This window comes from Penicillium nucicola (assembly GCF_028828085.1).
Source record: "Penicillium nucicola strain IBT 29836 chromosome Unknown utg000005l, whole genome shotgun sequence".
NCBI classification, from domain to species: Eukaryota; Fungi; Ascomycota; class Eurotiomycetes; order Eurotiales; family Aspergillaceae; genus Penicillium; species Penicillium nucicola.
Genome location: NW_026643129.1, coordinates 1,901,837 through 1,921,977, shown reverse-complemented (window position 1 = coordinate 1,921,977; position 20,141 = coordinate 1,901,837). Strand labels below are relative to the sequence as shown.

General features: G+C 50.2%; 7 protein-coding genes across 7 annotated transcripts; 4 read left to right on the top strand and 3 right to left on the bottom strand.

Moving 5' to 3' along the window:
- Positions 1-7: 7 nt before the first annotated feature.
- Positions 8-1,788, top strand: N7511_005789 (NRAMP family metal ion transporter; the record flags this gene model as incomplete). Its single annotated transcript, XM_057128166.1, has 2 exons — positions 8-921; positions 972-1,788. 2 exons carry the CDS (start codon positions 8-10, stop codon positions 1,786-1,788), a joined length of 1,731 nt encoding a protein of 576 aa, XP_056984683.1.
- Positions 1,789-1,974: 186 nt separating this feature from the next.
- N7511_005788 (putative SNF7 family protein (Cta1)) lies at positions 1,975-2,732 on the bottom strand (the record flags this gene model as incomplete). Its single annotated transcript, XM_057128165.1, has 2 exons — positions 1,975-2,559; positions 2,667-2,732. The coding sequence occupies 2 exons, from the start codon at positions 2,730-2,732 to the stop codon at positions 1,975-1,977; spliced, it is 651 nt and encodes a 216-aa protein (XP_056984682.1).
- A 1,323-nt stretch (positions 2,733-4,055) lies between these two features.
- Positions 4,056-7,950, top strand: N7511_005787 (SAPS family protein; the record flags this gene model as incomplete). Its single annotated transcript, XM_057128164.1, has 4 exons — positions 4,056-5,451; positions 5,514-6,058; positions 6,112-6,789; positions 7,276-7,950. The coding sequence occupies 4 exons, from the start codon at positions 4,056-4,058 to the stop codon at positions 7,948-7,950; spliced, it is 3,294 nt and encodes a 1,097-aa protein (XP_056984681.1).
- A 703-nt stretch (positions 7,951-8,653) lies between these two features.
- N7511_005786 (SET domain protein) lies at positions 8,654-10,879 on the top strand (the record flags this gene model as incomplete). The annotated part of the gene is made up of 4 exons (XM_057128163.1): positions 8,654-8,670; positions 8,745-9,293; positions 9,348-9,607; positions 9,663-10,879. The coding sequence occupies 4 exons, from the start codon at positions 8,654-8,656 to the stop codon at positions 10,877-10,879; spliced, it is 2,043 nt and encodes a 680-aa protein (XP_056984680.1).
- A 532-nt stretch (positions 10,880-11,411) lies between these two features.
- N7511_005785 (NADH-quinone oxidoreductase subunit NuoF) lies at positions 11,412-13,011 on the top strand (the record flags this gene model as incomplete). Its single annotated transcript, XM_057128162.1, has 3 exons — positions 11,412-11,669; positions 11,728-11,799; positions 11,872-13,011. The coding sequence occupies 3 exons, from the start codon at positions 11,412-11,414 to the stop codon at positions 13,009-13,011; spliced, it is 1,470 nt and encodes a 489-aa protein (XP_056984679.1).
- Positions 13,012-13,467: 456 nt separating this feature from the next.
- On the bottom strand, positions 13,468-15,390 carry N7511_005784 (putative MFS transporter; the record flags this gene model as incomplete). Its single annotated transcript, XM_057128161.1, has 2 exons — positions 13,468-14,149; positions 14,207-15,390. The coding sequence occupies 2 exons, from the start codon at positions 15,388-15,390 to the stop codon at positions 13,468-13,470; spliced, it is 1,866 nt and encodes a 621-aa protein (XP_056984678.1).
- A 179-nt stretch (positions 15,391-15,569) lies between these two features.
- N7511_005783 (uncharacterized protein) lies at positions 15,570-19,667 on the bottom strand (the record flags this gene model as incomplete). Its single annotated transcript, XM_057128160.1, has 7 exons — positions 15,570-17,515; positions 17,630-17,803; positions 17,859-18,356; positions 18,408-18,540; positions 18,589-19,007; positions 19,085-19,429; positions 19,487-19,667. 7 exons carry the CDS (start codon positions 19,665-19,667, stop codon positions 15,570-15,572), a joined length of 3,696 nt encoding a protein of 1,231 aa, XP_056984677.1.
- Positions 19,668-20,141: the final 474 nt, after the last annotated feature.

Genomic DNA, 20,141 nt, shown 5'->3' with positions numbered 1-20,141 from the left:
CGCAAAGATGAATTGCCCCTCGCGCACAGATGACACGCTCCAGAATCCGAGCTGGAACCAGAGCCCACCGCCCTTCAGTCCAGATACCACGACTCGCAATGACTTCAATGGCCTGGCAAATTCACGGGTCCATCGCAGACATGCCAACTCGGCCAACTCAGCAGGGGACGACACGTTATCGATCAACGAGGGACCGCGCAGTCTGCACGATCGGGATCCCGAAAAAGAAAAAGGACCCAGTGGCGAAGTGATCGCTGCTCACTCGGGAGGTGATTCACCCCCGAGGACCAGCGGATCACCTCGCCGTCCATTCTTAACCTATTTCAAAGACTCTGCGCTGCACTGCGCCCGTAGTCTGGCCAAGTTCGGCCACTTCATTGGGCCTGGTTTCCTCATTGCGGTTGCATATATTGACCCAGGCAACTATGCCACAGATGTTGCGGCCGGTGCGGAGTTCAAGTATGCCTTGCTGTTTATCGTTCTCGTTTCCAATCTGTTTGCTATCCTGCTGCAGTCCCTGTGCATCAAGCTAGGTTCTGTGACGGGCCTGAACTTGGCGGAGAATTGCCGAGCTCATCTGCCCAAATGGATGGTGATTACACTGTATATCCTGTCCGAGGCGGCCATCGTGGCTACTGATATTGCCGAGGTGGTTGGATCGGCGATTGCATTGAACTTGCTCTTGAACATTCCCTTGGTGGCTGGATGTGCCATCACCTTGGTTGATGTTCTGTTTATTCTCATCTTCTATCGACCCAATGGGGCGATGTGGGGACTACGATTGTTTGAATTCTTCGTCATGGCCTTGGTCTTAGCGGTGGTTGTTTGCTTCTGCATTCAGCTCTCCCTCGTTCATGAGCAGTCTATTGGCGAAGTCTTCCGGGGTTACCTGCCTTCCTCGGCTATCATTCAATCAGAAGGGTACGTGTTGTTTCCTCGTCTTACAAAGGCAAATACTAACCCATAATTAGTCTCTACCAGAGCTGTGGAATCCTTGGCGCTACAGTTATGCCACACTCCCTCTTCTTAGGGAGTGGAGTGGTTCAATCTCGACTGAAAGACTTCGACGTCACAGCCGGTTACGTACAATCCACGGTGCCCCTGGGTAGCACTGGCGGCGAAGTCGAATACCGTCCTTCCATTCATGCAATCCGAGGTTGTATGAAATATTCGATCATTGAGCTGGCCGTGTCCCTCTTCACCTTCGCACTGTTCGTCAACAGTGCCATTCTCATTGTTGCCGGAGCTGCCCTTTACCAAGTCCCTGGTGGTGCTGATGCCGACCTCTTTGGTATCCACAAACTGCTGTCTTCGTCAATCGCACCCGCCGCCGGATTGGTCTTTGCCTTGGCTTTGCTCTTGTCGGGTATCTCTGCTGGTATTGTTTGCACGATTGCGGGACAAATGGTCAGCGAAGGAATGCTCAACTGGACCATCAGACCTTGGCTTCGAAGACTCATCACTCGCTCCATCAGTATCATTCCTAGTATCATTATTGCTGCAGCTGTTGGTAAGGATGGTCTGAACAAGACTCTGACAGCGAGCCAGGTTGTTCTTAGTGTTATCCTGCCATTTGTTTCTGCTCCGTTGATCTGGTTCACCTGTCTCAATCGCTACATGACTGTGAAGACAGAAGAGCCCAGTGAGCAAGTGGGTGAAGTGGAAATCACCGAAGTTCCCATGCGGAACAATATCGTTACTTCAGTCATTTCAGTCATTGTGTGGGTCATCATCGTTGTGATGAATGTGGCCCTGCTGGTTTTACTAGGCATGGGCAAGGCCTCTTGATAGAAATCCTACAAGCCAGGCATGTAAAAATCCCCAGGTGTTCTATTCAATACCTCAGAGAAACGGTTCAATATGTTCATATGGGCGCTTCAAAAACAATGAAATACATACTGCAAGCTAAAAAAAAAAACACCAAATAAAATCCGCTGCCTGACACCAGATAGATATAGAAGCACGCTGAAAGAACTACCCAAGGCCCCCAGCAGCCTCCTTGACCTTAGCCTGCTCAGGGGGTTCATCAATAAACTGCGGTGGCGCGACCTCATCCTGCAAGAAACTAGGCATAGCACTCTCACCAATACCACTCTCAAACATCGACTCCTCACCAAGCGCCTCAAGCTCAGCGTCCAACTCAGCCTCATCAACATCCTCAGGAACATCATAGGCTCGCGAGATACTCTCGTTGATCTCATTCCCAACCTCCATTAAATCTGCCATCTCATCCTGCATCTGCTCGATCTTATCGATATCGACTTTTCCATACTGCTTCTTCAATTCCTTCGTTGTCGTCTTCATTGCGTCGACCGTCGTCATGACGTTCTTGAGATTATCTTGCATCATGCCCGCCTGCTCCATATTCCAGCTTTGCTGGGAGAGCTGATCGCGCTGGGATTCGTATTGTTTGCGGCGTTGGAGCACTTTCAGGGCTTTTTGGCGCAGCGCGGTTTTGCCGGGTCCGTCGCGCATCTTGGCGATTTTCGATTGGTAGGTTTGCAGTTCCGAGTTTAACGCTGCCAGTTTCACGTCTATGCTTGATACCCGGGTGTCGACCTGGTGTGCTGTTAGTGGGGGTTTGGTAAGAGGGGTGTGTGTGGCTGAGGATGTAGCTGCTTGGGTGATAGGCTTGAATTGGGGATGGGGGGGGGGGTTCTCTGTACATTTGATATGGCGCCTTCTAGAGTCGGCTTGGGAGCCGTACTCCTTGTGCCGAATAGTCGGTTCATGGTGGGCTGGGGGATTGGAGTTGTTTGGATTGGAGCTTGAGGGTCGGGTCCAGAGGTGTGGCCAAAGCTTAGGGTCGAGATCAGTGGGCCAAGAGGGTATAGTACCCAATTGCTGGGACAAACAGGGGGAAGCACAAGAACCAGAGCTTCACGCTTCACTTTGCGTGTGCTGTGTAGTGTATAGTGTTGATGTATGTGTTTAATGCGGAGCAACGTCAGTGGGGGGCCTCAGGCCAGAGATTACACGTGATACTGTTTCAGCTCTGAACTCCAACTGTCAGCTTCAACCTGACTGCAGGGCTTTCAGGCTTGTCAGATGATTTATTTTCGTCAGCTGAATTCTACGACATTCAACGTGGGACAGGACACGACAGGTATTGGGTACTTTCTTCAGCACACAAATCTGGCGGGGAGGGGCTGTACCTAGTACCCACCACCACGATGCAGACAGATCCCGAGATCAAAATGAGAATGTCAGAAATTCGCAGAAATAGAGACTGAGATAAAACTACTGGAATATATACCTATATACATATAAATGTAGAGTAGGACCACTCCAGGTAGACTAGGATCGAGATATCAGTTCATATCAAGTTAGTTCGTGGTCCCGCACTGTGTGTGTTCCGCCCTCCGGGATCAGTAATCGATCACAGCTTCACACCTCTCCTCCTCCTCACTTCCTATGGACAGGTGTTGAGTCGCCAGTCCAGCCTACTTGAGTCTTCTCATTTTGACTCTCTCACTGCGATCCCCATTTCTTCCTATTTTTCCTCTTCCCCATCAAACCCACAGGGAGATCTCAATTTCTATCTTTCTTCGTCACTCCCTCATTGCTCAAGATTGAAGGTATGATCTATCAAGGGCACAGGCTCTAGACCCAGCGCCTACCCATCGCGTTGCAATTCCCTTGGCTATTCCCTCACGCTCCGATTCCATCGCAGCCACTCCGGTGAGGCTGGACCTCACGGGGGACACGCCTCATCGGGGTTGCAGGTGATGCAGGTGATGCAGGCATCTGAACTTGATCGCTGATCTCTCTCCTCTACCCAGCGCTAGATCGCTTCAATCATCTTTCCTTTCGCAGCTCCCATTGCTAGTTCCTTCTAGGTGACGGCCCCCCGACATACCCCACTCGACCTGCGCGACCTGGCCTCTGTGTGTGGACACCACGCTTACCGGTGATCGGCCTGTCGCGCAACTGCTCCTGAGAACGCCGTCTACCAGCCCCTTGTACCATAGACCGCTCCGTTACGATACCTCGGAGACGAACGAAACGTAACGAAATCCTTCCATGAAACATAGTCCTCGGCGATATACTCCATCATGTTTTGGCGCTTTGGGGGATATGCGAGTATCTCCACCATCGATACCCTGCTCGACAAGCCTGATGTTACGCTCGAGGATCTCCTGGATGAGCCGGAGATCATTCAAGAACTGAAACAGCTTAATACAAAACTCATAGAATACCTGCGCGAGGATCATGTCTTGAAACGCCTTATGGACTATGTGATCGCGCCCAGTCTTTTGAATGAAGATGAAGACAATGACGATGATTCCAACACGAAAGATGCTCCTAAGAAGGACAGTGATGGCACGGAGGAGACCGATGCCGAAAAAGAGGAAAAGGCATCGGATCCGTTGAAGGGTATCCTTGACTCGGAGGATCTGGAAAAGATGGAGAAGAATCGCTTGAAGCATGCCTACATCGCTTGTGAAGTTCTCTCATCAGAGACATGGTCCATTCTCGAATCAATGATGGCTAACCCTGAATATCTGCGAGACTTTTGGGGCTTCCTGCGACGATCCCCTCCTCTTGATTCTCTGCAGGCAAGTTACTTTACGAAAGTAAACGAGACACTGCTCGATAAGAAGACCGAGGAGATGCTCGAGTTCCTCAAGTCCCTTGATGGAATTGTTCCCGCTTTGCTGCAACACGTTGATAACCCGATGGTTATGGATCTCCTCCTAAAGATCATTAGTCTGGAGAAGGCCGAGGGTGGCCAGGGAACCGTCGACTGGCTCAAGTCCCAAGATCTCATTCCGACCCTTCTATCATTCTTATCCCCTGAACGCCCGGCCTCCGTGCAAACCTCTGCAGGCGATTTCCTTAAAGCAATTATCACCATCTCCGCAAACGCGAGCCCCAATGACCAGTCATGTATTGGTCCTAACAGCTTAACGCGCCAACTTGTCTCGGCCCAATGTGTGCAACAGCTGATTGATGCAATGCTCAAGGGTGGAAATCCATTGACAGTGGGCGTTGGCATTGTTATTGAGGTGATTCGCAAGAATAACTCCGATTATGACCCGGAGAGCCTCGGCGGACCCGATACCATGCTCAGCACATATGACCCAATCTACCTTGGGACACTGCTGCGCCTCTTTGCTCAACACATTCCTCAATTCATGAGTCTCATCCAGAGCTCTACATACACTATTCACGACGGCACCAAGCTCAAGACTGTTGACCGCGGTACACTGAGCTCTGCATGGGGAGCCAAGATTGAGCCTCTCGGATTTGATCGATTCAAGACATGCGAGTTGATGGCCGAGCTACTTCATTGCAGTAACATGGGTCTTTTGAATGAACCCGGCAGTGATGAGTACATCCGGCAAAGAGACGACGAAAGGGAGAGGTTGGTTCGCGAGGGAGTCTTTGAATCCCATCACGACGAGCACTCTGGAGTTGATTATAATGATACCACGGCCGATTTCACAAGTGCATCTGCCTTTGAGTCCGGATCTCCAGAGGATATCAAAATCACAGAAGCACCCCCGCAGGTGAAGAGGAAGGATTCGAGGATGTCGGTGCATCTGGTGTTCTGGTAGACAAGAAGTCTGCCGACAACACTGCCGATGCTGTTTCAGAGCCCAAAGAGACGGTTGAAGAAGTCACTGCCACTGAGGACCTCAAGATCGGAAAGGAGTCTCCAGAAGACAAGACAACGGATGGGCCTCAAACATCGAGTGAATCCACTGAACCTTCATCACCCTCCATTGGTCTTCCTGACCAGGTTGATAAGATCAATCTCGATAATGAGCCGCAAGACGTGCAAGAGACACCTGCAAGCGATAATAAACAATCTGAATCTGTGGCCTCGCGTCCCGAAGATGTGCCGCCCCCTCTATTTTCGACTAACGAACAACCTGCAGAGTCAACTGAAGCCCCTGCCGCTGAAACCACTCAAGAACCAAGTGCCATCAATGATGGCGGCGACGAGGATTCTGCTGAGCAATACATCCAACTTGATACCGATGGCCAACCAGTGGTTGGAGATTACTTGAAGATAATGTTTGTGGAGAACAAGGTCGTTCCAACAATCCTGGTAAGATGTCCTTTTTCTTCTGGGGTCTACTTTCTAATACTAACTGACTCTAGGGATTCTTCTTCCGCTTCCCATGGAACAACTTCCTTCACAATGTTGTCTACGATGTAATTCAACAAGTCTTCAATGGGCCCATGGAGCGGGGCTACAACCGGGCTGTTGCTGTTGATGTCTTCGATACTGGTCGCATCACCAACGCGATCGTCGAAGGCCAAAAGCGCAGCGAAGAGACCCAGCGCACCAAGCAGATTCGTCTCGGATACATGGGCCACCTAACCCTCGTTGCAGAGGAGGTTGTCAAGTTCAGCGAGCGACACCCACCAGAGCTGCTTTCGCGATCTGTCATGGAAAGCGTACTGAACCCAGCCTGGATCGACTATGTTGAACAGACTCTTTCCGAAACCCGGGAGCGTGACAATGCCATTCTTGGCGGTGTCCGCCCTGACATGTCTGTCGGACCTCGTCAGACCAACCTGAACAATACCAGCTCCAGCCAAGGCTTCTCGAGCTCTTCCGCCCTAGCTGACGCAGGCTTGAATGGAGGCGGTGGAGGTTCAAACTTCCAAAGTTTCGATCTCAGCAACCACGGAAGCGTGTCCGGTGGAGCATTTGGTGGTGGCGGCACCTCCCTATTGAGTGACTTTGCTAGCTCAAGTGACGATGATGAAGATGAAGAAATGGAGGATCATGACGACAGAGACGCCGGCAATGCCGATCAAGATACTGACAATGTGGGTAATCCTTTTTCGAACGATATAACGATGCGTGATACGTAACGGATTTCGCGTGCATACCTTCCCTTACCCCCATGTCCGGACATTTGTCGATGAAATTCAACATGAAACCCAGATAACTCGAACGGAGTAGCAGGAGGCGACCCAACAGACATCTGCATGATTGACGAGTCATGAAATGCGTTGAATTGATGTCGGCCTCCTGCATTCTCCAGATCCGATATTACCTATTTGGTCATACTTTGTACTTTTGTATCTCTAAACGGGACTGTTCTCCAACCCGCATGTTTTCAACATCATCCTCAAGCTGCATCTTGTCAATTCTTCAACAATGTTCACCATTCATCTGTCTTCAATTTCCTATGCATCCATCATTCGTCTTCGTTTACATGTTATCCCCTGCTGAGTGGGTACAAGGCCGCTCAGTTCCTGTCGACACACAAGCTACCAGGCGTTAACATATTTGCTAACTTGACTTGCTAGGTGTCATCAAACTCAGCGAGCCAACCTATTCCTATCTTACCCCCGCCACCAGCGCCCCTGAGCCTTGGTCCATCTCGGGCTCGTCGTCAACTAGCAGCACGTCTCGCAGCCCAGAAAGAAAAATCCGAAAACCCAGACGATGACAACGAGCCCCGAGGCGAAGAAATTGAAGACCAAGAATCAGATTGGCCCACAAATCCCTTCGTCATCGCCGGAGTTGACGATGATGCCGAAGGCGGCAACTCAGCCTTCCCCAACAGTGACTTCGGCTCTGCAAACGCCAAACACTCCCCAACATTCCCAGACTCAGGATTCAGCCCTCCAGACTCGCTATCAACAAACTCATCCGAGGACGAAGGCGACGGTCACGCTGCCTCAGTAAGACGCCAAGTCCGTGTCCCCCTCGAAGTCGAAGATGATGACGACGAGATGGGCGAGATGGTAGGACCGAGTAGCTTGGGCATGATCGACTCCGACGATGATGAAGACGAGGCTATCATCAACGAATCACTCGGGTACTCCAACCTCTCCGGTCCAGGCCGGTATAGTGGATTCCGTCGATCTCGGGCTGTAAGCTCGCATTACGACGATGAGCAAAACGACAGCAGTGACGGTGAGGATGATGGCCTAGTTGAAATTTTAGTTCCCGGCCGGAAATCTTCGACCTCGAATTAACGTCAGCTTTGAAGTTATCGTTTACCATGGTCATGGCCGTGGACCCTGTCTTCAATGCCATTGCAAAATGGTGCTTGCTGCATATCCGTTTCATCGGCTAAAGCGTTGATGCCTGCTTTTCTTCTTATTTAATCCTCGATATTGTGCCATGAGAATTTTGACAATTCAAATGTCTTGATGGCATGGCGTTTGTATATACACTTTTTCCATTGATCCTTGAATTTGTCTGTTCCGCATGGAGTGTTCTTTTCTTCCTTATCTTGATTCCTGATCTGGTTTTCTTTTGCGTCTTTTGCATGTGTTGCGTGTGTATCCTCCCTTCCCTAGGATAGGCTCACGCGTCTATGGCCTTTGGTTTGGTGGAGGTTGTGGTTGGTGGTTGTCTGTACGATAGTTGTCTGGAGACGTGAATTGATTGTTTTTTTCGTTTAAGCTTTGTTGAGAGTAAAGTAGATTCAGTTGCTTCGTACATTGATACAGAATCCTGCGATAATTGCTGGAATCAGACGCTCTCAGTCAAGCTTCTTCTGAACAGCCCCGAAGACGAAGTAAATCGAGTTCGGGCAAAAAGCGGGCCCCACCAACCCGCAGCAATTCTTTTCTCACTTCAACCGATAGAACCCAAGAACCATCTCACATCTGTGACGGCGAGTCACCCAAATCAAATAGATCCAATCAATCCACAAATTTGCCATTCAAAAAGATGGCGACTCCCTCCGAGTAAGTGATAAAACCCGCTACGTCATCGCCCAAACCCCCAATATAAAACCCCCAAAACTGACCAGCTGCCACAGATCAGTCGACCCATCACTGAAAGCCCACACAGAACTAGTAAACTGGTTCACCCAACATGGCGGCCAAGTAGACAAAAGCGTGCGCATAGCCACAGATGCCTCGCGCGGCGTTCACCTCCAAGTGAAAAAAGACTGGCCAACGCCAATTGCAAAGGAAACACGAGTAATCAACACTCCAATCAACATCTCGATGTCCTGGTTCAACGCCATGAATTACAGTTCGCCGCGTGGCTCGTTCCCCAATCATGGAGTTGAGTTCCCGCGTTCTTGGATGGAGAGTGTTGGGCCCGAGGAGACTTCTGCGTTCTTTCTTATGGCTCAGTATTTGAGGGGCGAGGAGGGATTTTGGTTTCCTTATCTGCGTACGTTACCTCAGCCTGGACAGTTGAGTACGCCACTTTTCTTTGATGGTGAGGATGTCGATTGGGTTGTTGGGACTGGTGTTCCGGAGGCTGCTACTGAGAGAATTCGGATATGGGTTGAGAAGTATGATCGGGCTATTGAGGGGCTTGAGGAGCTTGAGTTTGAGGGCATTGAGTCGTTTACTTGGTGAGTGTTCCCTCTAGGGCTTCAATATCAGACGATGTTTTGCTGATTGTTTAGGGAGCTGTATCTTTGGGCTTCGACTATTATTACCTCGAGAGCTTTCTCGGCCAAGGTTTTGTCTGGGGCTGTTGAGCCGGCTGATCTCCCTGAAGATGGTGTTTCGGCTTTGCTTCCGCTCATTGATCTGCCTAATCATCGGCCGATGGCTAAAGTTGAGTGGCGGGCGGGCGATGAAGACATTGGACTTCTTGTGCTTGAGGACGTTGCACCAGGCGCAGAGATTTCGAACAATTATGGGCCTCGGAATAACGAACAATGTGAGTACTTGACATTCATATTGCTGAAAATAGACCGGGACTAATTACCAAATAGTATTGATCAACTATGGGTTCTGTCTGAGAAATAACCCTACTGATTACCGCATTGTTCAGTTAGGCGTGAAGCCCGACAGCCCATTGAGCAAGGCCAAGGCTCGGCAGATTGAGATGTTCCCAGAACTGGCCAAAGCGACGGAAAATCACTATTACATTTTCAATCCATACTATCCTCTCTTGGGCCCAGACACAATGATGGAACACTCTATCTTCTCACCGGCCTTGTTCAATGCGTTGACGATTATGGAGTCCAATCTACGCGAACGCAAGATGATGGAAATTACCAAGGACTCTATTCGGATTCCCTCAGCCTACGGAAACGATCATTGCATCTATGCCGCATTAGCACAGATGAGCTTTGAGCTAATGGCCCACGCAATTAATCTCAAAGCCAGCGCAGAAGATCTCCCCTCGCAGCCAAAAACACTTAACCAGATCCATGCGAAGATCTACCGAGATAGTCTCATCACGATAGACGAGTCTGCCTTGATCATAGCCCTATGGACCATCTCCCGTGGCCGAGCTCATGGACGAGGCTCCAGTTGGGAAGATACCAAGTCATTATTAAGTGAGCACGACGCTCGCATTCCAGCAGGTCTTCTCCCCGACGATGTTTTATCTCGAATCCGCGTCCGCATCTTGGAGCGTCCGTCTATACTCACCAATAACGGACAGTTGTTCAGATTAGTTGAGATGTTCAACCTCTTCCCATCAGAGATGCAGGGTCCAGCCCAGGCATGCTTCAACCGTATTGTGCAAACTACAGGCCCAGAAGTCCCAGCTATGCCAACTGATCCGACGAACCTGTTCGCTACGTTGATTTGCTTGTTCATTGCTACTTACAACTCTCCCGAGGCACGGTCGAAATTGCCATCGCGTGTTACTCGGTGGTTGGCGTTCTTACTTGAGAATTATCCTTTGTCTTCGGATATCATTGACAACGTCCACCCTGATCTTGAACAGTCGAGGGATGTTCTTGGCTTGTTCCAGAACTATATTACTTTGGCACAGCCGGGCCAGTTGGCATCTGCTGATGGCGTCGATTGGCTTGATCAGAACAGCGGGTGGCTGAGCCCAGAATGGATTGAGTGGTCGTGGATTGTGGCGAGCTCTGAAATGGTCATGCTTCCACTTGAGCCATTGCAGATTCTGAAGATGGATGGGCCTCTGCGTTTGAACAAACAGCCTGTTCTCTATATCCCACAAGAAGAGTAGAAGTGATAGATCACAGGTGCTTCAGACCTCAATATGATTGACCTATTATGTTGAAGAACTGATATCAGAGGCTCCTGAAAGGGAAGCCTAAAAGGGAGACCAAAGTAGGACAAACTAAAGACATGAAGCGGTAAACTTGAGGATTCCGTAGAGAAGGAACTCAATGATTTGGCAGTGACATTATATGTTGACTTAGACCTCTGTTATACCTAAGTGTAAGCAAAATGGAGGATTGAATGATTTCAATTGCAGTGACATTATAGGCCCTGCTTAGTTTTATACCCCGAAAGGGTTAGTATGTGTTCCTAAAACGGTAAATTTATGCCTGATTCACGAGGCTGTCATACCGTCATCAGCGAATCGCGAGCCACTGACTCAGCATGGGTCACGTGTGGGACCAATACCCAATCAGATCCTGCGTAAAGGCGGATCATTCAGCAAGCGCAGGAATTGCCGTGAGCTCCACGACTCCCTTCCCTCTCCCTCCACGACCCTTGACCCTCACCACGAATTGTCAATTCCCGCCGTCATCATGATATCTCGAGCGGCGGCTCCCTCCACCTCCTCCCTTTCTCACCTTTCGACCCGCTCCCTCCGCGCCCAGGGAGCGGCCGCCCGCTCCTTCGCAACCGTATCGGAAGCACCCCCCGTGAAGCACTATGGCGGACTCCGAGACCAAGATCGAATCTTCACCAACTTGTACGGTCACCATGGAGCTGATCTGAAGTCATCAATGAAGTATGGTGACTGGCACCGCACCAAGGATATGGTTCTGAAGGGTGATGATTGGGTGGGTTGTCGCACAATTGGATGGACTGGGAAATATCAATTGCTAATCATCCGCATAGCTCATCTCTGAGATCAAGGCCTCTGGCCTCCGTGGACGTGGTGGTGCTGGTTTCCCCTCAGGATTGAAATACGTAAGTGGCATGTTCGCGGTTTGGCGAAATGTGAGTGTTTGGGGTTAACGGGGCTAATCCGTTACTCGACAGTCTTTCATGAACTTCAAGGATTGGGACAAGGACCCTCGCCCCCGTTACCTGGTCGTCAATGCTGATGAGGGTGAGCCCGGTACCTGCAAGGACCGAGAAATCATGCGCAAGGACCCCCAGAAGCTGATCGAGGGTTGCTTGGTGGTGGGACGTGCCATGAACGCGAACGCCGCCTACATTTACATTCGTGGTGAGTTCTACCACGAGGCCGCCGTCCTCCAGAAGGCCATCAACGAGGCCTACGAGGCTGGCCTGATCGGCAAGAACGCGTGCGGTACCGGATACGACTTCGACGTCTACATTCACCGTGGAATGGGCGCATACATTTGTGGTGAGGAGACCTCCCTCATTGAATCCATTGAAGGCAAGGCCGGCAAGCCCCGTCTCAAGCCTCCATTCCCCGCTGCCGTCGGTTTGTTCGGTTGCCCTAGCACAGTCACCAACGTCGAGACCGTTGCCGTTGTTCCCACAATCATGCGCCGTGGTGCCAACTGGTTCTCTTCATTCGGTCGTGAGCGTAACGCCGGTACCAAGCTGTTCTGTATCTCCGGTCACGTCAACAACCCCGTCACAGTTGAGGAGGAGATGTCCATTTCCCTGCGCGACCTTATCGAGAAGCACTGTGGAGGTGTCCGTGGTGGCTGGGATAACCTGCTCGCCGTCATCCCCGGTGGTTCTTCCACTCCCGTGATCCCCAAGTCCGTTGCCGACAACCAGCTCATGGACTTCGACGCCCTTAAGGATTCCCAGACCGGTCTCGGTACAGCTGCCGTCATTGTCATGGACAAGTCCACAGACATCGTCCGCTCTATCTCCCGTCTGTCATCCTTCTACAAGCACGAGTCTTGTGGTCAGTGCACTCCCTGCCGTGAGGGCAGCAAGTGGACCATGCAGATGATGCAGCGTATGGAGACCGGAAACGCCCGTGAGCGTGAGATCGACATGCTCCAGGAGCTCACCAAGCAGGTCGAGGGTCACACTATCTGCGCTCTGGGTGAGGCCTTCGCCTGGCCCATCCAGGGTCTGATCCGCCACTTCCGTCCCGAGCTGGAGGCCCGCATTCGCGATTACCAGAAGGAGCTTGGCGCTTCCCCCACGCCGGCGGCTGGCACCCCAACAGCCGTGCTGAGGGCAAGCTGATCTCCCCTGGCATGTAAACGCACTACCTACACCTCTTTCCTTACCTCCTCCACATCTTTTTCCCTTTTTGTCATCCCAAAAAGAAGCAGGAACTGGTCCCGGGATGCATTCGACGTTCTAGACCTCCTTTATATTTCCCTCTCCTCGGCCGGTAATGTCTTTTCTCTGTTTCTCCGTCTGGTCCGGCTGGGGAGGGTGGTGTTTCTCTTTTCTTTACTCTGCTCGATCCCCTCGTGTTCTCCTGTCGCGTCTAGGTTTCTCTTTCTCTGTACAGTCGGTAGCAAATTTGATGCATTTGATGTCTTCATTCGTTCAGCCAGTTTGAGTAACGTACACATTTCTTTCTGCTCCTAACATCCTTACTTCGTTTTCTTCTTATTTCTCCTCTCGCCATGATCTCTGAATGAATACAACCCCACAGCAAGACTGATGCTCCCGACCTTCCTTCTCATTGACCTAGCGAGTCTCATTTTCAGCAGCAGCCTCTGGTTGAGAATCAACAACTTGCTGGACAACGGTGTCTTTGTCAACCCGGTGCTCCTCATTGGTCTTATCTTCGACGGGGAGATCATCGGCCTCAGCCGCTTCCTCCCTCTCTTTGCGCTCAATCTTGAGCAGCCTTTTCTCTCTCCATCCCATCCCATACACACATTCAATCCAGAGCAAGGACATTCCAGCAGTCATTAACAAACCGAGGAAGACAAAGCACCAGCCCCAGCCCATTCCGCTAAGCATCTGATTGATAACCGCAGCACCAACAGCACCGAGACAGCACCGAACAAGATTGCATGCCGCCGCAGCTGTAGCAGGTCTATCTGGGAAGAGATCAACAAGCAGGGTATTGAGACAGTTTAGTGATGCAACGAAGCAAAAGCCAATGATGAATTGCAAGACGAGCGGTACAGCGAGGGGCACTCCCCGCTGCAAGACCCAACCATACGGGGTGAAAGCCGCAATACCCACGGCCATGGCTGGAAAAACGGTTTGTAGACGGGCACGCTCGATTGGGAATTTCCGAAGATTATCGCCATTCTGACGGTTCGCGGGGAGGCCGGCTTTTTCGGCTGTGCGCTTATAACTATAGTCGATTACTTTGCCGTATACAACCGCGCCGAGGCAAGAGCTTATGCCAAAGGGTCTGTTTGTGTGGCTATTAGTGCGGTGTGGAATTGAGTGAAGCGGATGAGAGACTTACAAGAAGCAGATACCGATTTGAAGCTCATTGAGTCCATAAAGCGGGCCGAATAGGTTTGGGGTGCTGGTCAGTAAAGCGATATTCGCGAACATCACGAATCCGACGTACGAGATGACGATGAGAGCATCCCATTCAAGAAGAATAGCGACAGAATGGAGTGGGTTTGGGAACTTCAGCTTCGTCTGTCGGGACTGTTGTCCGGATCGTTGAGAAGCTTCACTAGCACGCTGTTCTTCATCAGACTTTCGCTGCGAACGCAGCACGCGCGTCGATATCCATTGAAGCACCGACATGCGCCACCACTGAGTTGGCACCTCGCCCCCATTACCAACGATCTTGCGCGCTGTCTCAGGCATGGCAATCATAAAGAAGACCAAATACCCACCACTGATGACAACCAGAAACCAGAAGACACTTCGCCAGCCGAGGAACTTGGCCAAAAGACCACCGATAACGGGGCCCAGAGCTGGTGCAACCATCACACCTGCCGCCATGGGACCGATGTACTTGCCACGCTCGGCTGTTGTCGCAATGTCCGCAATAACGCCATATCCGAAGGCCACGGTGCCGCTGCTTCCTGCACTCTGAATACAACGCAGCACCATCAAAGCTGCAAAACTGTTCTGTAGAGCCAGACCGATATTGGCCGCAGTATAGACAGCAAAGGCAATGATATAAGCTGGTCTTCTTCCTCCTGTATCGGCAAATGTGCCCATAAAGACTGGGGCCAGACCTTGAAGAATCATATATGTTGTGATGGTGAGATTGATTAGCGCGGGAGTAAGTTGGTAGTCCTTGACCAAGGTTGGCATGATAGGGTAGTATATTTGACCGGAGAGGGGAGAGAAGAAGGATGCCAGAGAGACCATGATCACGATAAATAGCTTTTGGCGCTTGGTGAAGGCAGAGAACAATGGCTGTGGTTCTTCATGTGCTTGAGCCAACTCTGTTGTCTCTGGTTGTGCTTCGGGGACAGGTTCCAAGGATGGTTGCTGGGCGTCGTTCTCACTGGGATGATGCGTGCTTGTGGCAGCCATTGATCCTTTGTTCTGGCTACTCTCGTTAGGGTCTGGCAAGCTGTGACTCTCCTGGGCTGAATCGATCCCCAATTTTATTCCAGCTGTGCTTGAGTCTTCCTGACTTGCCTCAGCGATGCGCTCCAGCGCCCAGTGTTTAGACGCCATTGGGAATTGAAAAGAGATGTTTGATATTTATTATTCAAAGGATGTTTTCAATTTGGTGAGATGCGAGGAAAGAAGAAGAGAACAGAGGAAGAAGAGAAGAGAAGAGAAGAAAAGAGGAAAGGCCAGGGCTCCTGCCATGTGCCAACACCTTGTGCTTTTCCTCGTACGACTGCGACTCTTCATTCTTCACTCTTCACTATTAACTCTCTACTCAACTCTTCACTGCTTCCTCCTTCCTCGATACACCCCTGCAAATGCCCAAATATCCTCCAGTATACATCCTCAGCAGCACACTTCCCAACAATAGGGTCAAGATGCCCATATCCCTCGGCCAGAAATCGACGATAAAGTCTCTCTCCAAATCGCCGACGGAGCAATTCATAGTCCTTGAGAGTAGACTGAGGATCAAAGACTTGATTTTCCATACCGGAGACAAACAGAATCGGCAATCCCTTCAGTCGCTGGAGATTCTTCTCTGTCAGAAGAGACTGCGAGGCATTGTCCGTACAAATGCCCCGAGTCCCCATACCCACAACATGCTTCATGAGCTTGGTATGGGTACCCGCAAAGAATTGATGAATGTTATCATGCAGAGCTGTATTCAAGTTCTCATGATTCCAGAGCAAACCAAACGCAAAAGAAGTACGATGACAGGCAGTGGATTTACACCTATCTCGCGAGAGCCCGACAGGGTAGAAGCGCAGGAGAACATCAAGTAGTCGCTGGAACAGGACACTCCCAGCATGGCTCATGATAGGGAAATAATGACCCGCAAGCAACTCATACAATTGGATCAAAAGTGTAGTCCGTCCTTTGAGTGAATTCCAATACCCAAAGACTTGATTCATGAAGACGGAGTTTGCAGTGATCCCAATGAGGTCACTGCTCGCAATAGTTCCGTCTAGGAGTCCCATACAAAGGGCTACGGAGCCCTGGCAGTGCCCTATCACATATGGTCTCAGAGCCTCTTTCTCGCGAATGTATTTGATTGCGGCTGCAACGTCCAGTCGACAGTCGAAAATGGTGGCTTCCTCAGCCACCGTTGGATCACAGCCCCAGCGCGGAGTAAGAACGAAGCAGCGGTGACCACGTTGTGTGAAGTAGTCGACCATATTGCAGCGCAAGAATGGGAGTGCATATAGATTGTGCATTGTGCCGATGCCGGTGATTCCAGGAAGAAGTAGGATGGGGGGTAGGTTGGCCAGTCTTGGGCCGTGATTGTCTTGTTGAATGGGATTGTATACTTCGAGCAGGACTGGGACACCATCGGATGCATTGATCTTGTCGGTGAATGGGGGATTCGAAATTTTCTTAGTTTTATCCCCAGAACAAGTTCGAGGGAAGCGAACAGGGACAAATGGCATGAAGAAAAAGATGCTGACATGGTATAAAAAGGTGAACAAAAAGGCCAATAGAGCAAGGAGTGAGCTGATGTCGACAGATCTCGTCCGGAAGGTTCTCATCTGCTTTGTGAAGTCTGGCAATGAGATATGAAGCGCACCGGCGCCAACCTGTGTCCCATCTAGTCGACTGATATTCACATTGACTGTCGTTGTCGCCTGCCATGTCTTCTTGACTGAGAAAGACATTCCCGAATTGAGAAGTTTGTGTCCTTCCAGAGCATACTCCAGGCCCTCGACTGAGAACAGCTTCATGTGGTATGAAATGGTAGACTCGGTGTCTGCTTCTCCTACAAAGAAGTCGACTGTCCCCTGAACAACTTTCAGCGTATACCGAGACAACGCATGACAAGAGACTGTTCCCGTGCATATTCCTTGATACCGCGAAGAAGATCCTGGGGAACTGATATGGCAGATATCAATGGTAATGAACATGCGCATTGCGCAAGACGAGCCTCTTCCAATACGCTCAGAAAAGGCGTGGTTCTTGAACCCCGATTTCATACTTATATGTCCAGAAAGGGTCTCGGTAAACTGCCATCCGATGGATTGTGCTTTTTTCTCTATAATTTCTTGTTGATTTTGGTCCTTGTGAACCCTTTGTGGATTGCTGGCGGCATCTAAAGCACCATTCTCGGTTTGATCGATTGTCAATCCGGACTTCTTAGCGAGTAAGCTGACGGAACGCTCTGAGAGAGCAGAAATTGTTGCCAGAGGATTCACACCTGTTATATCAGCCAATAATGAGCATTTGGTTTATTGGTTGAATCAATCGGGGGATCCCAGAATGAACGGAGATTCAAAGGACTTATAATCCCTATTATAAACTCTTGACTTACCGAGAGCTGTTGGTATGATAGAGGCATCACAACACACCAGACCGTTATATACTTCATCTCCAGGACCAGTGAAGACCTGTCCCAGATGGTCCGTCACACCTCCCTGTCCTGTTCCATCACTGCTCATATTGGCACCTCCCAATAGATGCACAGTGACTTCCTCTTCGTGGCGACCTGTTATCGAAGATGAGAAAAAGCCACTGAGAAGTCGATCTTGGTCGAAGCGTACCGTAGAAATATGAGAACCCCATGTCTGCCCCTGTGCGAGAGAACAACTCTTTGATCATCCTCTTCATTTGGGTGAAGTGCTCACTTGGACCCTCTGATCCTCGCAAGCGTAGTCGATCATTCTGCAATGTCAATGCAAGTTCATTGCTATCATGGGACATGACAAGGTACGTCGACGTTCGCTGGAGAGATCCACCACGCGCGTAGGGACCAAACAGAAGAGATCTGAACGCGGCCATGGACTTTGACAGCGTCAACTTGGGATTCCTCAGAAAGGACAACCCTTGAGACTTTGCAGTCTGCATAGTCAACATTGGCAATATCACCGGAGTGAAGGTCTCCGGTATGCAGCCATCTTGAATCACATATCCCGCGAGAGGATTGGTTCGAGCATCAGCATTTCGGTTGTCAACCACGCAAGTGACTGTTGGGCCAGGGGGAATTGAAGCTTGTGAAGAGTCGCCGGCGATTCCATTGACATCGGCGCTTCCATTATATCCTATACGCTCGATATCAGCCATGGCATTTCAATCCCCAGCAACTTCCCTACCAAACATCAAAAGGTCACCATTTCCAGAGACATTTCGTCCCACAAGAGGAGACATCTGCAAACAATGTTGTCTTGATCGAAGCAAAATCTCCGTTGTACCCAAAGCCCCGGCTCCAAGGAAACAGAATTCTCGCTAAGTCGTCTGTGAGCTCAATCATCACTTCGGATGGGCAATACATACTGCTTTCACCCAGAAAAGCTGCTCCTTGAAGTGATCTGCAAAGACCGACCTTCCATGACCATGCCAGGTAAAGAAGATAATATACCCTCCTCCTTCCATCTTTTCCACAAACCGCACCTCACATCCACAAAACATCTCGGCGCCCCAGTTCCAAGCATCCGCTAAATAACTGGTCGCCACGGTGTTTTTGGAACCATCATTGAGACCCGTACATTCGTGTCCTGATCGACGATTGGGATGCATGGGAACACCAGCCTTGTTCCGACCGCCGTGGAAGAATGTGGTGACTGGTGCACGATAAAAATTGTCTCCTTGACCAAGCCACGTTGAATCATTTCGAAGATGTTCTAATTTGGCGGGATTTGAGTACTTCTCCGGATATGTGAATGGTTGCAGCATTTCTTCTGCGCGCGAATAGTCTGTTCCGATGAGCTGTTGAACATAACTACCGACGCTGTCCAATGTCGATATGCAGAAATGGGGAATTGAGCCTCACATTCATCAAGTCCTGAGGGATTCTCTCGAATCTGTGACGGCCAGGGACTCATTTCCAAAGTGCCTGTATCGGCTTTGAGGAAGACGCCGCAATTAATCAAGGATGTTCCTCCAAGGCCTATATGATTCGATTCCATCAGAACATACCGAGAGCATAAATGACTACAACTCGAACCCAACTCACCATGAGCAGCAAAGGTATGCTGTCCATCCCCAAGGAACAATTGAAACAGTCTAGTAGGATCACCAGCCGAAAGCCATGTCGATATGAAAGAGTTCTTCGCTGAACTCCCCGAAACATTCATATCCCTCACGCACTGCGAGAAAGTCTGCGGAAATGAACCAGCTGTGTTGAATTGTCAGATTCATCATTTCAGAGTACACGAGGAATTAGAAATCACACATCTTCGTTCCCAGCCAAGCTCTAAAACAGCAACACTCTTCCCAGCGCGCGCCATTCGACTCGCCGCCACGCCAGCTCCATATCCAGACCCAATAATCACCACGTCATATTCTGATTTCATAGATTCAAAGGGACGACTCAGAGCCGGGTAATCGTCAGTCTGAGCCGCGGAAATCGACATTGTTCCAGTTCGACTCGACTAATCCCAAAGCCGTGTATTCTCGAGCGTCAAGCAGCCAACCCGCAGGTCCAAAATCCCACACGATAAAAGGCCGGCAGCACCCAATGATATATGATCAGAAAAGTCCAGCCAGAAATTTCAACACTAACTTGGATAAACGGCTGATAAAACAGAAACGGGAGAGGGTTAGCGTGCTAGTCCTAAAGCCCTAAGCTAACGCCACGGCACAAGGCTGGATACGAGCTATGCATGGCACTACCCTGTTCTAAACAGAACAAGAACCATTTCATTCCAGCTGGAAGCAAGGCGTATATCCCACACTCATCATTGGGCTCGGGGGGGAGTGTGATTTGACTAGTGGTGGCTATGTGCAGCAACCCGTTGACCCAGATAGGCTTGGAGGGAAGTATAAATTCCAGATATGGCGAGGTGACCCAATAAGTTCAAGCCTCGTTTTTTGGCTGAGAGTCCAAT